The following is a 17,768-nucleotide window of genomic DNA, read 5'->3' as shown; positions in this document are numbered from 1 at the left end:
ATGTACGGAAATGCCTTGTTGATGAGAGAGGTTCAAACTGGCAAAGTCTACAGTAACTCAGATAACCACTCTGTACAATTGTGGTGAGAAGAATATCATCTCAATTCTGAGATGCGTGTTGGTGCTGTTTTGGCGGCACAAGGGGGACCAACACAATATTAGGCAGGTGGTTTTAATATTGTTGCTGATCAGTGTGTGTATATATATATATATATATATATATGTATAAATATATTATTGCAAAATTAATTACTTATCTGAGGTGTAGGGAGTTCTACTTACATTGCACCAACATCTGATGTATATCAAGGCAATCATCATAATTAATGCCTTGTGAGGTTGATGTTCTAGAAATGTCTACAGCATAACCCACAAGCCTATATGTGCATGTTGTGAAAGTGAGCCTTTAAGTCAGTAACATTACACAGGTTCCCCAGAGAAAGTGGATACCTGCTGCATCTAAGGTAATAAAACTTAAAATTATATATACTGTAATCTACTGTAATTTTAAAACAATGTCCCAGCATTTGCAGGCAATGCACAGAATGTTTTGGCAAATACTTCTAATTGAAGAAATATTATGCAAGGGAGAAGAGGGGAGGGGGGATAATTACTGCAATCATAATTGGATCATAATTTACATAAATCATTTTTAACATACTGTAGCACCTATAACACTGGACTAATGTGTAAAGGTAGAAAGCATTAATTCGTAGTAGAAATCTGATCTCATTATTATGTTTGAGAATGACTGAGAGCTTCTAGAGGACTTCTTACTGTTATGTAATACTTCGACTGGTCCATTTGTGTTTGAAAGTTGCCATGAGAAGTTGTATTGTGAAGCTGAATGAATGTGAAGCACATCAAAGCTCTTTCATGTCCATAAAGAAGTCATGCAACCATAATGTCTTTATAGGCTATCAAGCAACTAATCAAATTCATTATTTTTTCCACACATATGCTGAATTTTATTGCAAACGACAAAGTCCACAATCATAACAAACTTTGTATAGTAGGTACTTTACAAGCATCAACTTATCACATATTAGTCAGTGTTATTTGACTGATTTTATTTTTATGGAACCAACCAAAGATCAACACCACAGAACACACAAGTAATTTGTGTTTAAAAAAAACAAAGGAGAAAAAAGGCAGGAGACATGAAGACTGTGTTGTTGATCAAATATAAGTGCTTCAACCATGACTTCACATCTCAGTCTAGCTTCATAAAGCTTGTTTTATGAAGGAACACAACCTAATCCTACCTTATCTTACTGGTTCACCATTTCTGAACTAAGCAAAGTCTGAGATCCTGAATTTGTCTTGATCATAACTTCACCCGCCTTTTGATAAAAGTGAAACTGCTGGCAGCTCCAACATTTGCAAAAGCTTAGCTGTAACTTGGGGCTTGACCTGGCTTATCCAGATTCTCACTCTCAGCCCAGGTCTGCTCAGGCTGGGGCTCTTCTTTGCGTTTGATAGCGTGCAATGCGTAATTGATGGCCGTACTTTTCTGCCAGCTCCACACTCCTGTGAGAGGATTGTACATCATGCCTCTGATAGCCTCCACATAGAAACCAGCTGGGATACAGAGAAACAGGCAGCTGGTAAAAGCAGGTAACACATTCTGCAGTAGCAAAGACCATTAGATCATGTTCAGCAGTTATGTACTTTTATGTAAACAAGCCTTTTTCTAAGAAGATAAAGACTTTTTATAGATTGATAGAAAAGGGAAGGAAGCCGTTAGTTAACACCAAATGAGAACAGTGAAAAAAGATGAGTGGAAGGGAAATGATGGATGATGGACAAATGAATGGGAAAAGAGACAGAGTTAGATCGAGGTGGAAGTGGGAGATGGCACTCACATGACTCTAGCAGTCTTTCCAGATCTTCTGGGCTGATGAACTTCTCCCAGTCATGAGTTCCACTTGGTACAATCCTTAACAGCTGCTCAGCTGCCACAATGCCAAGAGTATAGGACAAGTTGGTTTTGTTAATAGTGGTGATGAAAAGAGAGCCACCAGGCTGAAAGAAAGACAAGGAAAGATAACACTAACTCTTATCCTCTGTACAGCTGTTATTTGTTCTGCAAACATAATTAGCTCTTATCCTCTGTATAGCTGATATTTGTTCTGCAAACATAATTAAGCTCAGACTTTATTTAATACTATTTCAGATGTTTATTTAAACGTTTTGCAGAACTAATAATTTCCAGTGAAAAAATTCAGTCAGTCTGCGGAATATACACTATTACAGGGGAAAGACAATGCACACTTTAGCATAAAAAGGACATTAAAGTATTTTATTTTACAGTGTAGTGAATACTTACTAATGGATTATTTAAAATTGAACAGATGAAACAAGAAAAACAAAAGAATGGTTTATTTTAATTTCATTAAATCAAAAAGGTGAACTTACTGATGGTTTTTTTGGTGGGGTAAGAAAATGCACCTTATTTTAACTGGATATCGCAGCATTAGGGAAGATTATAAGGATTTGGACTAACTCTTCACAGAGAATGTTTGCCTTCTGACATACTGACCCAGGAGATTAAAAAGGTCTACTCTACCAATTTCTCTCAGCTGGGAATCTCACACTTACATACAACAAATGACTGATAGCCCTTTTCCACTGACATGGTTTGGGGTTGGGTTCCTGGGCCGGTGCGAATTTCCACCACAGAAACGAGCACTCTACTTGCGATATGGTCTTCTACGGAGATCCAAGATAAGCTAGAGAAATCGCTAAGAAAAAAAAAGGTGTCTATGAGAGATACGGAAAAAAAAATCTCCCAATTTAATCGGACGATTGACCAAATCATAAACAACTTTAATGTCCTAACCAAAACATTAAATTCAGTTAGTCACGCTCGAGACGAACACCGAATCACTAGTATCATCTGTAGCTGATCTTGGTAAGTTATTACATTTGCCAACTTTGCTAGCTTTCCTTAAATTCTTCTCATCTTATTTTGTGCACTGTTTTGTTCAGTAAGTGCAGTGGACTGCTCACTTAGGAAGGTTGTGGCTTTTTTTTCTTTTTTTTTTTTAAGTAAACCGGTAAGATTCTCAATCAAAACGTAAACATAATATTATATGTAATAATCTAGCCATCTCATGCACTAATTTTAATAATGATTCCACTGTAACAGTTTACAGTTCTTAAGTTAAACCACATTAAAAAGTTCATACAAAATAATGTAATTACCTGTCGTCTTGAGCATAGATGTCGTCTCTGACATGTCTCGTTGAGTAATATAATAAATTTGGATTGCATTTCTCTCAATGTTTAAATGTGTCCTCAAAAAACAAAAATACTTTCTCACTCACTGTAATTCTGTGCAACTGTGATTTTATTTGAGATAGGAGTCAAGATGTTGTGACAAACCTTCAGCACTTGCCGGCAGCAGCTGGCAAAGGCATCCAGGTCAGCCAGATGTTCCACCACCTCAGATGCAATTACAGCATGAAACCCCTCGGCTTCTTCTTCAGCAAGCTCTTCTAGTGTGCATGCCTGATAGCAAACCCTTTCCCGCAAATTGGGATCATAGGAGGAGTGCATCTCTGCAGTTCGCACACTGTCCTCCACTGGGTCGATCCCAAGCACATCTGCTCCCAGCCTTCCTAGTGGCTGAGAAAGGATAGCTCTAATCTGGGTTCAAACCTTTAGAAAAAGATACTCCAAGTCTAATTAAACTTGCATTTGTTGTTGATTTCTTCTGTTGGGCGTTCTGCAGTATATTACAAGTAATGTACTGCAGAGTTTATTCAGTAACTATTCTCAACAACTAAAAGATGCACAAAGTTATTTATTTATTGTTTTTCACTTTGGTGATCTTGTAGTTTATACTGATGCTTATTGGCATGGTTGTAGCATCACAAAAAAGCAAATGTTTTCGGTTATCAATACGACCAAAAGAGAGAACCGCCATGATGAATATATATATATATATATTTTTTCTATAGGCCACTGATATGATAAAAATCTAGAAGTTATGCCAGAGAACAACATTGGAAACCATCTGTTCACTGTCAAAGGGGTCATGACATGAGTAATACAATTTTCCTTGATCTTTTAATATATAAGAGGTCATTATACTTTAAAAACATACTGTAAGTTTCAGAATCAAAGGGGGTCACTTCATGCATTTTTGCTGATCAGATTGCTATCCAATCATGAAAAGACCAAGTGTAAATGCCCTCCAAGATAGATTCGAAATGGATATAAATCTGATCACTCAAACCACCTCCATTCGAAACTCAGTCAAGTTTAAATGCATCTGGCTGTTTAAATAATAAATCACATCTTTTATATTTGCTGCCTTGCATTAGCATAATAACGAAGTGAAATTTGCATATAAGAACTAGCAGATGTTTTATTTGCATATAGCGCAGGAATTGCAGATTGGGATTTATATCTGTTTGGTTGATGTGGTCAAATGTAAATGGAATGTGCTTATTCAATAGGATAGCAATCCAATCAGTAAAAACGTATGAAGTGACCAAGTGTAATACCGCCACAACGTCCTCCTGATTGCAAAAAGAGCATGTGTTGAAACCAAGCTGCCAAAACAACTCGTTCTCTACTTCCTCCACATTGTGAGTTGGACTGATGGTTGGACTCAAGATGGCGCCGAGTATGGCTGCTGCGTTGCGAGCTCCGACACAACATAGTAATGTTTTGTTTGTTTTGTTCACAATTCTTCTGTTTTTTGTCTTGGATGTTGTCTGCCTTATTGTCTATGACAGACAAACACTTTTGGACATTAGTTCAGCAATCTCACACCGTAAACCAGACTTCACATTCCTCAATGCCGACCCACTGTTTACAAACACGCAAGCGGAGCCCTTTGTCTGGGCAGCACGGCCACGGAAACGCAGGAGGAAAAGGGGAAACAGAGCCGGCGTTCTCATCAGAGTAAGACGCCGCGCAAATCGACCCCCGCTACCCACTATTCTACTGGCAAATGTTCAGTCTCTGGATAACAAGCTCTGCGAGCTGAAAGCGAGGATCTCTTTCCAACGAGATACAAGGGACTGCTGCATTATCTGCCTTACGGAAACTTGGATGTCTGCGGAGATTCCAGACTCAGCCATTGAACCCGCGGGGTTCTCCGTGCACCGAGCGGACAGAGCGAAAGACCTCTCAGGTAAAAGCAGAGGAGGTGGTGTATGTTTTATGATCAACAAATCCTGGTGTGATCAGAGGAACGTACATTCTATCAAGTCTTTCTGCTCTCCTGATCTGGAATTACTTGTGCTTCTGTGTCGACCATTCTGGCTACCGAGGGAATTCACAGCGGTCATTATCACTGCTGTGTACATCCCCCCACATGCCGACACAGACCGGGCACTCAAGGAACTGTATGGGATTATAAGTGAGCAGGAAACCGCGCACCCTGAGGCCGCGTTCATTGTGACCGGGGACTTTAATAAAGCCAGTTTAAAATCAGTCGCACCAAAATATCATCAGCACATTAGTTTCAACACACGAGGGGACCGGGTTTTGGACCATTGCTACTCTCCGTTCCGGGATGACTACAAATCCCTCCCCCGCCCACCATTTGGCAAATCGGACCACTCTTCCATTCTGCTTCTGCCCGCTTACAGGCAGAAATTGAAACAGGAAGCACCCACCCTCAGAACGATCCAGTGCTGGTCAGACCAATCAGATTCTACGCTACAAGACTGTTTTGATCACACGGACTGGGAGATGTTCCGGTCCGCCTCTGATGACGACATCGAGCTTTACGCTGATAGCGTAATGTGTTTCATCAGAACGTGCGTAGAGGACGTCGTTCCGACCAGAACTGTACGAATCTATCCGAATCAGAAACCTTGGATCAATAGCGATGTTCGAACGGCACTTAATGTGCGGACCTCCGCTTTTAATTCCGGGAACGTGGAGGAGCATAAACAAGCCAGTTATGCCCTCCGGAAAACTATCAGAACCGCAAAACGCCAGTACAGGAGTAAGATTGAAGGACAGTTTAACACCACCAACTCTAGAAGCATGTGGCAGGGAATTAACATCATCACGGACTTTAAAGGGAATAAAAACTCCGCCATGAACACCGCTGCCTCTCTACCGGATGAGCTAAATACTTTTTATGCTCGTTTCGAGGGAAATAACACCGCCCTCGCGGAGAGAGCTCTCGCGGCTGAAGCTACAGAGGTTAGTTCACTCTCCGTCTCTGTAGCGGATGTAACCCGATCCTTTCAACGGGTGAATATCTGCAAAGCCGCGGGCCCAGACGGCATTCCGGGCCGCGTCATCAGAGCGTGCGCGAACCAGCTGGCTGGTGTTTTTACGGACATTTTCAACCTTTCCCTCTCTTTGTCTGTAGTCCCCACATGCTTTAAAACATCCACCATTGTGCCTGTTCCAAAACAATCAAAAATAACTTGTTTAAATGACTGGTGTCCTGTTGCTCTGACCCCCATCAGCAGCAAATGTTTTGAGAGACTAATCAGAGATTACATCTGCTCTGTATTGCCACTCTCTCTTGACCCGCTGCAGTTTGCTTACCGCAACAACCGCTCCACTGATGATGCCATTGCATCTACAATACACACTGCTCTCTCCCACCTGGAAAAAAGGAACACTTATGTGAGAATGCTGTTTGTAGACTACAGCTCAGCATTCAACTCCATAGTGCCCTCCAAGCTTGATGAGAAACTCCGGGCTCTGGGCTTAAACAGCTCGCTGTGCAGCTGGATCCTGGACTTCCTGTCAAGCAGACGCCAGGTGGTTAGAATAGGCAGCAACATCTCCTCATCACTGACCATCAACACTGGAGCCCCACAGGGCTGTGTTCTCAGCCCACTCCTGTATTCCCTGTACACACATGACTGTGTGGCAACACATAGCTCCAATGCCATCATTAAGTTTGTTGATGACACAACAGTGGTAGGTCTGATCACTGACAATGATGAAACAGCCTACAGACAGGAGGTACACACTCTGACACACTGGTGTCAGGAGCACAACCTCTCCCTCAACGTCAGTAAGACAAAGGAGCTTGTGGTGGACTTCAGAAGAAAAGACAGAGAACACAGTCCCATCACCATAAATGGAGCACCAGTGGAGAGAGTCAGCAGCTTCAAGTTCCTGTGTTTACATCACTGAGGAACTCACATGGTCCATCCACACTGAAGTCGTTGTGAAGAAGGCTTATCAGCGCCTCTTCTTCCTGAGACGGCTGAGGAAGTTTGGAATGAACCACCACATCCTCACACGGTTCTACACCTGCACTGTGGAGAGCATCCTGACTGGCTGTATCTCCGCCTGGTATGGCAATAGCACCGCCCACAACCGCAAAGCACTGCAAAGGGTGGTGCGAACTGCCAGACACATCATCAGAGGTGAGCTTCCCTCCCTCCAGGAAATATATACAAGGCGGTGTGTGAAAAAAGCTCGGAGGATCATCAGAGACTCCAGCCACCCGAGCCATGGGCTGTTCTCACTGCTACCATCAGGTAGGTGGTATCGCAGCATCAGGACCCGCACCAGCCGACTCCATGATAGCTTCTTCCCCCAAGCAATCAGAATTTTGAACTCTTGATCTCCCACGATCAAAATACATCAGCACTGCACTTTATTACCCTTACTCTTATATCTCACACCGGACTGTCATAAATTATATTACTATTATATTATGTTCTCTCTTAACAACTGACTATCAACCGACAGCCTGAATGTCAATACAGTACAATACTGTACATTCTATATATATATATATATATATATATTTTTTTTTTTAATTGAATAATGTATATCTATATAGTGCGTATTGTATACTGTACAGTGTATGTAATTATGTGTATAACAGATGTTTAAATTGTGTTGTGTTAATTTGATGTTATTGTAAATTGGTATATGTCTCATCACTGTCACGACTGCTATGTTGATCAGAACTGCACCCAAGAATTTCACACACCATTGCACTTGTGTATATGGCTGTGTGACAATAAAGTGATTTGATTTGATTTTTGATGACACACTGTGGTAGACATTTGCATCTGACCACCTCCAAAACAACACATCAACAACTACTTTACCTTATTACTCCCGTAGCCCGCACGGTAGTGGTGAGCTAGGAGTGGATGATATGACCAAAATTTTATATCATGACATGAATCATTTTACATTACGATAACGATATACAGTATATAGTTAATTAAAAATAATTTGAATAAAAATGGGTTTATTAAATAACCATATTGTAATGCCTATTTTTGAATATTCATTTAAGTACTTTATAAATGAAAATGACTGAAACAAACACGCCACATTTCAGTCTGATGTTGACTAGTATTATTTTTTATTATAAATATACCTCAAGAAACTTGACATCTTTTGAAAGCAATGCAACTAAGGAAATATTCCATAAGTAAATATATATGTACAGTTGAAGTCAGAAGTTTACATACACCTTAACCATGAAATGTCAGAATAATGGTAGAGAGAATGATTTATTTCAGCTTTTCTTTCTTTCATCACATTCCCAGTGGGTCAGAAGTTTATAAACACTTTGTTAGTATTTGGTAGCATTGCCTTTAAATTGTTTAACTTGGGTCAAATGTTTTGGGTAGCTTTCCACAAGCTTCTCACAATAAGTTGCTGGAATTTTGGCCCATTCCTCCAGAGAGAACTGGTGTAACTGAGCCAGGTTTGTCGGCTTCCTTGCTCGCACTTGGATTGAGGTCAGGGCTTTGAGATGGCCACTCCAATACCTTGACTTTGTTGTCCTTAAGCTATTTTGCCACAACTTTGGGGGTATGCATGGGGTCATTTTCCATTTGGAAGACCCATTTGTGACCAAGCTTTAACTTCCTGGCTGATGTCTTGAGATGTTGCTTCAATATATCCACATAGTTTTCCTTCCTCATGATGCCATCTATTTTGTGAAGTACACCAGTCACTCCTGCAGCAAAGCACCCCCACAATATGATGCTTCCACCCCCATGCTTCACGGTTCGGATGGTGTTCTTCGGCTTGCAAGCCTCACCCTTTTTCCTCTAAACATAACGATGGTCATTATGGCGAAACAGTTCAATTTTTGTTTCATCAGACCAGAGGACATTTCTCCAAAAATTAAGATCTTTGTCCCCATGTGCACTTGCAAACTGTAGTCTGGCTTTTTTATGGCAGTTTTGGAGCAGTGGCTTCTTCCTTGCTGAGCAGCCTTTCAGGTTACATCGATATAGGACTTGCTTTACTGTGGATATAGATGCTTGTCTACCTGTTTCCTCCAGCATCTTCACAAGGTCCTTTGCTGTTGTTCTGGGATTGATTTGCACTTTCCACCCCAAAACTACGTTCTTCTCTAGGAGACAGAATAAGTCTCCTTCCTGAGCGGTATGATGGCTGCGTGGACCATGGGGTTTATACTTGCGTACTATTGTTTTACAGATGAATGTGGTACCTTCAGGTGTTTGGAAATTGCTCCCAAGGTTGAACCAGACTTGTGGAGGTCCACAATTGGCTGATTTCTTTGGATTTTCCCATGATGTCAAGCAAAGAGGCACTGAGTTTGAAGGTAGGCCTTAAAATACTGTGACAAGGAGGAGGGTGGGGCCATGAGGACACACGGCCGGCCCAGAATCAGGCTAATCAGCCGGGAGGGGGATAAAGATGGCTTTATGTTTATGTTTGTTTTACGTTGAGTTTAACCTTAAACTTTATGTTGACTGTTCATCGGTTTCTGCCTCCTCCTTGCCTATCCTTTACCTGTTACAAAAACATCTACAGGTACACCTCCAATTCAGTGCACACCCTATCAGAAGCTAATTGGCTAATTGTCTAAAGTCTTGACATAATTTTCTGGAATTTTCCAAGCTGCTTAAAGGCACAGTTAACTTAGTGTATGTAAACTTCTGACCCACTGGAATTGTGATACAGTCAATTAAAAGTGAAACAGTCTGTCTGTAAAAAACAACTTTAGAAAAATTACTCATGCACAAAGTAGATGTCCTAAACAACTTGCCAAAACTATAGTTTACTAATATTAAACCTGTGGAGTGGTTATAAAATGAGTTTTAATGACTTGTAAGACTTGAAATTGTATGTAAACTTCTGACTTGAACTGTATATATACACACACTGTTTATATAAAACACACACACACACACACACACACACACACACACACACACACACACACACACACACACACACACACACACATTAAAACCACCTGCCTAATATTATGTAGGTCCCCCTCATGCTGCTAAAACAGCGCCAACCCGCGCTGGGTTCTCACCACAATTGTACAGAGAATTTATCTGAGTTACCGTAGACTTTGTCAGTTCGAACCCAGTCTGGCTATTCTCTGCTGACCTCTCTCATCAACAAGGCATTTCTATCCACAGAACTGTCGCTCACTGGATGTTTTTTGATTTTGGTACCATTCTGAGTAAATTCTAGAGACTGTTGTGCGTGAAAATCCCAGGAGATCTGCAGTTACAGAAATACTCAAACCAGCCCATCTGGCACCTCTGATCTCCTGGGATTTTCACACACAACAGTCTCTAGAATTTACTACGAATGGTGCCAAAAACAACAAACATCCAGTGAACAGCAGTTCTGTGTATGGAAATGCTTGATGAGAGAGGTCAACAGAGAATGGCCAGACTGTCAGTTCGAACTGACAAAGTCTACGGTAACTCCGATAACTGCTCTGTACAATTGTGGTGAGAAGAATAGCATCTCAGAATGGTATTCTGAGATGCGGGTTGGCGCTGTTTTGGTGGCACGAGAGGGAACTACACAATATTAGGCAGGTGGTTTTAACGTTGTGGCTGATCGGTGTAAAAAAAATAAAAATAATATATTTATATACACACACACACACACACACATTAAGTATTCAGACCCCTTCATTTTGTTTTTACATTTTATGTTGCATCCTTATGCTAAAATGCTTTAATTTATTTTTTTCACATCAATCTACACTCCATACCCCATAATAACAAAGCAAGAACCAGATTTTTGATAACTTTGCAAATTTATTAAAAAGAAAAAACTAAAATATCACACTGACATAAGTATTCAGATCCTTAAATCCTTAACTTACTTAGTTGAAGAACCATTGGCAACGATTACAGCCTCAAGTCTTTTTGAGTATGATGCGACAAGCTTTGCACACCTGGATTTGGGGATTTTCTCCCATTCTTCTCTGCAGATCCTCTCAAGCTCTGTCAGGTTGGATGGGGATCACTGGTGAACAGCCATTTTCAGATCTCTCCAGAGATGTTCGATTGGGTTCAAGTCTGGGCTCTGGCTGGGCCACTCAAGGACATTCACAGAGTTGTCCCTAAGCCAAACTTGCGTTGTCTTGGCTGTATGCTTAGGGTCATTGTACTGTTGGAAGGTGAACCTTTAGCCCAGTCTGAGGTCCTGAGTGCTCTGGACCAGGTTTTTGTTAGGGATATCTCTGTATTTTGCTGCGGTCAGCTTTTTTTTTACCCTGACCAGTCCCCCAGTCCCTGCCACTGAAAAACACCTCCACAGCATAAAGCTACCACCACCATGCTTCATCATTAGGATGGTATTGCGCAGGTGATGAGCGGTGCCTGGTTTCCTCCAGACATGACACTTGGAATTGAGGCTAAACAGTTCAAAGTTTGTTTCAACAGACCAGAGAATTTTGTTTCTCGCAGTCTGAGAGTCTTTTAGGTGTGTGGCATGGGGGGGCGTGGTCATGCGTCGGTCTGTGGGAGAGAGCAGTAAGGCTTGTCACCTGGTTCATAATTATCTAACACCTGTCTCTCATTATAGTGATGGCGGAGGGAGACTTAAAAAGGCACGCCAGAGCATCAGAGCGAGAGAGAGAGAGAGAGAGAGAGAGTGACTGACTACCCTACAGCCAAACACAGAGTGATTGCCTTTATTTTGGAAATCATTTAGTTTGTATTGACTGTTACCATCAAAAGTGAACATTAAAGAGACTGACCTTGAATCTGCTTCATTGTCTCCTGACTCCTCCATTGCCTGAACTAAGAGATCTGCTACAAGGTGCTTTTTTGCAAATTCCAAGCGGGCTGTCATGTGTCTTGCACTGAGGAAAGGCTTCCGTCTGGCCACTCTGCCAGTGGAGTGTTGCTGTGATGGTTGTCCTTCTGCAAGATTCTCCCATTTCCACACATGATCTCTGGAGCTCAACCAAAGTGACCATCGGGTTCTTGGTCTCCTCTTTTACCAAGGCCCTTCTCCCCTGATTGTTTAGTTTGTCTGGGTGGCCAGCTCTAGGAAGAGTCCAGGTTGTTCCAAACTTCTTCCATTTAAGAATTATGGAGGCCATTGTGCTCTTGGAAACCTTCAATGCAGCCGAAATTTTTTTGTAGCCTTCCCCAGATCTGTGCCTCAACATAATCCTGTCTCTGAACTCTGCAGGCAGTTCCTTTAACCTCATGGCTTGGTGTTTGCTCCGATATGCATTTTCAGCTGTGAGACCTTATATAGATAGGTGTGTGGCTTTCCAAATCATGTCAATGGTATTTGCCACAGGTGGACTCCAATCAAAGTGTAGAAACATCTCAAAGATGATCCAGAAAAATGGGATGCACCTGAGCTAAATTTCAAGTGTCATAGCAAAGGGTCTGAATACTTATGTCAATGTGAAATTTGTTTTTTTCTTTTTAATACATTTGCAACGTTATCAAAAATCTGGTTTTTGCTTTGTCATATTGGGGTATGGAGTGAAGACTGATATGCTAAAATGCTTTAAATTATTAAAAAACAAAATAAAATAAAATAAAAAATAAAAAATAAAAAATTCCACAAGGGGTGCAACATAAAATGTAAAAAAATTAAGGGGTCTGAATAATTTTTGAACTCACTGTATACAAAAACTTCCTTTGGCTCTAAATGATTTAAGTTATCACTGTAGAGAACATTTGAATGTCTGAAAGCAAACATGTCCGGTTCATTTCTTAATATCTAACATCATGCAAACTGAATTTTATTAAGTGTGATGAGTAGTTTAAAAAAATCTGCATGACAGATGACACATAATTGTTGGCGCACAAAACATTTGCTGTTTTCCTCATCAGTGTTGGTTAGAATTTCGAGCTCTCTTGCTGTTTGAGATGTTTGACGTCCATAGCCCTTTCAGAATCAGAATGAGCTTTATTGCCAAGTATGCTTACACATACAAGGAATTTGTCTTGGTGACAGGAGCTTTCAGTGTACAACAATACAAAAACAATACAAAAACAGCAGCAAGACATAGATAATAATAAAAAATAATTATACACATACGTACAGACACATACATACATACACATAGGTAGTGCAAATCTAATACAGTCTGTTATGTACAGTGTAAATACAAATTCAAGGTTAAAAAAAACAAAAACAAAAACAAAAGAAGAATTCAAACGGGTCACGCAAGTTTTGAACTTTGTGCCGCGATAGAGAGAAACTGGATCGAGTAGCGTGATCCCGCTTTAAGCTCCCCTGTCTATGAGGCACAACCGGTGAAGCCTGGACTCACGCAGTTTCATGCTTCAGATTTAGCGCACGACAATCATGTAAAACACAGTTGCGTGTGTCAGATGAGAAGCTTATTTAATTAGAACGCGAGATGAATGTGATTGCTTTTGCTTCGGCGGACCGAATTTTCACTTGGGTGGCCGCCAAAAATAATTTAATAGCCTACCTGAAAAACCTAGTTTCTTCAATTTTCTCAGTCTCAACTGAAGCCGCTCTGTCTTCCTCCTCCATTTCTCAGACAGAATGTGTACCACGTACATGTGATGGGAATAGAATGAGGTGCACATTTCTTGTCACACAGTGGCGATTTTGCGTTACCGCTATACAGATTATAATCCAAAATGTATACTGGATGCCAAATTTCTACCGGTTTATCATGTATACCAGTATATCGCTGGTAATTGCAACAACAACAACAAAATCAGCAACACCGACTAAGGACGCCGGGATCGGAGCTACACTTTTGTTTGTTTGGGCTGTTTTATACGAACTGTGGCTGCATCGGAAAACGTAGGCAGCTGCCTTATCAGTTAATGGTTTCAACAACAGCGTTTTTGGATGAATGTAACTATCTGAAAAGCTCCTTATTTCATTCTACCTTCATCCATCCTTATACAGCCTTCGAAGGCAGCTTGTGTCTTCAGGTTACAGTTTAAACTGGGCTTGTGAGGCATACATGCGGTGCTCCGTGCTGCAGCCGGAGAAATGAGACGAGGCGGCGAAAGCGCGCTTTAACCACGAAGCCCATGCTGAACTCAGTGGACAGCATGTTGAAAATACACTATAAACCTATTTATCAACAAAAAGGCTTTTATGACTCAGCATAAATGACTCTACAGAAATACTCACTCATTAACTTAAAAAAAAAAAAAAAATAATAATTCTTGATGCAAGTTAACCACGCAGTAACAGGCACGCAATGCTTCCCTCATGTAAACTAGATTTAATGATGTTTAGTGTTTTATAAAGTTCAATTTCCCACTCTCAATAAACATCTGATTATTTATATCCATCAATGTAGTAATCCAGAAATCACTTTATTTTCTGTATTTTCGTACATTACAGATGCAATGAAAACTCAAATAGTGTCTTCCAATGAAGTCACACACACACAAACACGTGAAATGGGTGATTCTCTTTGGATACTTTGTTTTATGTTATTTCTGTTAAGGGAATTGTAAAATTAGCGCAATCCTCTGAGTAGCAGGTTAGCAGCAAGACTGTTTACTTTTGGTGGCTATGGAGCTCCTCTCCTTTCTTAATGCAGGTTTTTGACCAATCACAGGCTGCACCACCTCCCACAGTCCAACAGTTCCTATATGTTCCAAAAGTAACTACCCCAGAGTAGGAGCTAACAATGTCCCCCTAAAACGGCTTAGAGGAACTATAGTTCCTTAGGTGTGAAAGCGACGAAAAGCACTAGACCCAGGGAAAAGTACCTAAAACTGGCTTTAGTACCGCCAGTGGGAAAGGCCCTATTAACTCACCCTCATGCCATCCCAGATGTGTATGACTTTCTTTCTGCTGCTGAACAAAAACAAAGATTCAATATTTAAGTCCTTTTTTTTTACCTGTAAATCCACACGTTCACTTCCACCTTCTGGCGTAGAAGTGACTTTCACTTTCACATTCAGCCACCTACTGTTCGGGGCTGGTCAAAGGTGCAGTTTGATAGTAAAAAGGTCTTAAAAATGTATCCGTTTCTCACCCACACCTACATCATAGTGCTTCAGAAGATATGGACTTAACCACTGGGGTCATATGGATTACTTTTTTGCTTCCATTGATGTCATTTTTAGACCTTGTGAGTTCTGGTCACCATTCACTTGCATTGTGAGGACCAACAGAGCTGAAATCTTCTAAAAATCTTTGTGTTCTGCAGAAGAAAAAGTCATACACATCTGGGATGGAATGAGGGTGAGTAAATGATGAGAGAATTTTCATTTTTGGGTGAACTATCCCTTTAACAGCATAATTTGCTAAGATATTAGTTACCTCGCTCAGCAACCCTCCACCGCAGCCAACGTCCAGTATTCTGAGCTCAGCCAGAGGTTTGCCCAACTGCTGTACACCGTGCACATTCAACAAATTATCCCTGCAAATAGGGGTCAAAGGTTACAAAATGGGAAGAAAAGGGCACTCGTCACCTCCAGTCTGGTAAAATTTCAAAATGGTGTCCATCAGACTGGCATAAAACAGAAAATCGGATGCTGATCATGGCATGCAATTCCACAATGTGCTTCCTGAGTCACTAACATGTCCTACTGTTCATCCCTCTGGCTAGACAAATGCCTCTGACATCCTTAAGCAATGATAAATTCTCACTGTCTGTCTTGCTGCACCCAAAGGCAACATCTTCACTTCTCTCCCCAAATGCTTGGACAGTCCTTGCAGATCAAGGCAGCCTGAGGTGCTCACTGCCAGTTCTGTTATCTCAGCCCATCTCCACCAACAAACCCTAACATCTTGGACAGAATTCCCTTCCACCTTACTCTCCTCCTGCCTGATCTCTACAAAACACACACTCCTCAAGTAAGATATAATAACCAGTAACAGCAGTGAGGTTCCTCATTTAAACCTGCCCTCTGGGCAATGCCATTGCCATGCACGCTGTTGCACACTCTTCTGATGGCATCGCCGATGCAACTCATCCCGTGCTCAGGGAAGGGTAAGGAATTGTGCTCTGTAAAATTCCAGGAGGCGAGAAAAAAAAAAAAAAAACAAAAAAAATCACACAATGCCAATCACAATATCCATCCTGTCTCTTACAGAAACAGATGTCAAGAGAAGAATCACAAATATGTGTGTGCTGCATTTAATCTCTAGCCTTTGTTCACATCCTTTCACTCTAATTGTTATTACCTGGACATAGATGCTTCTGTAGTTTCTCTATCTGTCACTGAGCAGTGGAAATTCCACTAGAATAGATTCTGGAACTATTGTTAGCACAGCCTGACTCTAAACATGATTAATATGGACTGTTCAAATAATATATATATATATATATATATATATATATATATATATATATATATATATATAATTTCCATGACATAGTTTTCCACAGTAAGCACCCTAACAAAAAAGTACCATGACACTGGTCTCAGATGGCAATGCAATGCTACTTTGAAATACTGTATTCAGGTTTAAAACCCATGATACTTTTTTTTTGTAAATAGAATAGATGTTATATGAAGTCACCAGGGACATACTAACCGTATGAAAGGCACTCTCAGGTCATTCATGGAGTGCAGAGCAGCAAACTCTCCCTGCAAGTCCCACCACTTGCTCGCCATGGCCTGAAACTTCCGCACCTCTGCGGGGTCGAGAGTAGTCTGAGAAACTGTGCGGAGATTTAGACGGGGCAGTCTGCAGGAGAAAACTGTTTTAGATCATTGCAAATTCGCATGTAAACGAAAACTGAAAGATTGAGTAAACCAACTCAATTACCTATTATGAAAAGGGGCTGTCATGCTTGTTAAATCTATTAATTGAGTCTCACCCGTTTGACAGCTGATTTCTCTGCCGGTAATTCCGACACACCGTCCAGCTGCACAGAGACCGCACGGATTTTGAACTGGAGGACACGTTTCGGATTAACGTAAATCTAAACGTCGATTCTGTTAACAACCTAAAAAAAAGTCGTGAACATTTCTTGGAGTACATAATTGCATGATATTGTGTCACGTGTAACTTAAAATGATCATTTATCTTCAGTCTTTAAAACCAATGCGACCGTGGCCTGTTCGCAGAAGTACAGCATGGTCGTGGCCGAGCAGAAACTAAGAACGGAGTCAAACGTTCCTATCCTAAGCAACAGTATGACAAACTTTCTTAAAGGTGCACTCAGTATTTTTGCCCTCATTATAAAACAAAAATAAAAAAAAAAATGACTCCATAAGAAATTAATAGTAATTTTGAAACATACACTGACAGCCAAAAGTTTGAAATAATGTACAGATTTTGCTCTTATGGAAAGAAATTGGTACTTACTCACAAAAGTGGCATTCAACTGATGACAATGTAGAGTCAGGACATTAATAACGTGAAAAATTACTACAAATTTAAAAAATAAAAATATTTCTGAACTTCTTAAACTGCTTCAAAGTGTTCTCATCTAAAAAAAAAAAAATCCTTCACCTGCAGCAGTGACAGCTTTGCAGATCCTTGGCATTCTAGCTGTCAGTTTGTCCAGATACTCACGTGACATTTCACCCCACGCTTCCTGTAGCACTTGCCATAGCTGTGGCTGTCTTGTCGGGCACTTCTCA

General features: G+C 40.8%; 1 protein-coding gene across 2 annotated transcripts; it reads right to left on the bottom strand.

Moving 5' to 3' along the window:
* Positions 1-951: 951 nt before the first annotated feature.
* On the bottom strand, positions 952-17,282 carry LOC127453329 (ubiquinone biosynthesis O-methyltransferase, mitochondrial-like). Of its 2 annotated transcripts, none has more exons than XM_051719659.1 (6): positions 17,000-17,282; positions 16,714-16,866; positions 15,493-15,592; positions 3,388-3,630; positions 1,866-2,025; positions 952-1,581 (listed from the first exon to the last, which is right to left on the bottom strand). In XM_051719659.1, the coding sequence occupies exons 1-6, from the start codon at positions 17,161-17,163 to the stop codon at positions 1,391-1,393; spliced, it is 1,011 nt and encodes a 336-aa protein (XP_051575619.1). In that variant the 5' UTR covers positions 17,164-17,282; the 3' UTR covers positions 952-1,390. The 2 variants fall into 2 exon arrangements, with proteins under 2 accessions (XP_051575619.1, XP_051575620.1); XM_051719660.1 differs by having other exon boundaries at positions 16,948-17,075.
* Between the last annotated feature and the right edge of the window lie 486 nt (positions 17,283-17,768).

This window comes from Myxocyprinus asiaticus, chromosome 15 (genome assembly GCF_019703515.2).
Source record: "Myxocyprinus asiaticus isolate MX2 ecotype Aquarium Trade chromosome 15, UBuf_Myxa_2, whole genome shotgun sequence".
Lineage (NCBI taxonomy): Eukaryota > Metazoa > Chordata > Actinopteri > Cypriniformes > Catostomidae > Myxocyprinus > Myxocyprinus asiaticus.
Note: the sequence above shows the minus strand (reverse complement) of the source record. Positions and strands in the feature narration are given on the sequence as shown.

Coding starts and splice junctions, on each gene's coding strand:
- LOC127453329 (XM_051719659.1), bottom strand. CDS start 17,163: ATGTACTCCAAGAAATGTTCACGACTTTTTTTTAGGTTGTTAACAGAA. Junction 16,867..16,999: donor AGAAATCAGCTGTCAAACGG/GTGAGACTCAAT, acceptor TTTCTCCTGCAG/ACTGCCCCGTCTAAATCTCC. Junction 1,582..1,865: donor GGAAAGACTGCTAGAGTCAT/GTGAGTGCCATC, acceptor TCTGTATCCCAG/CTGGTTTCTATGTGGAGGCT.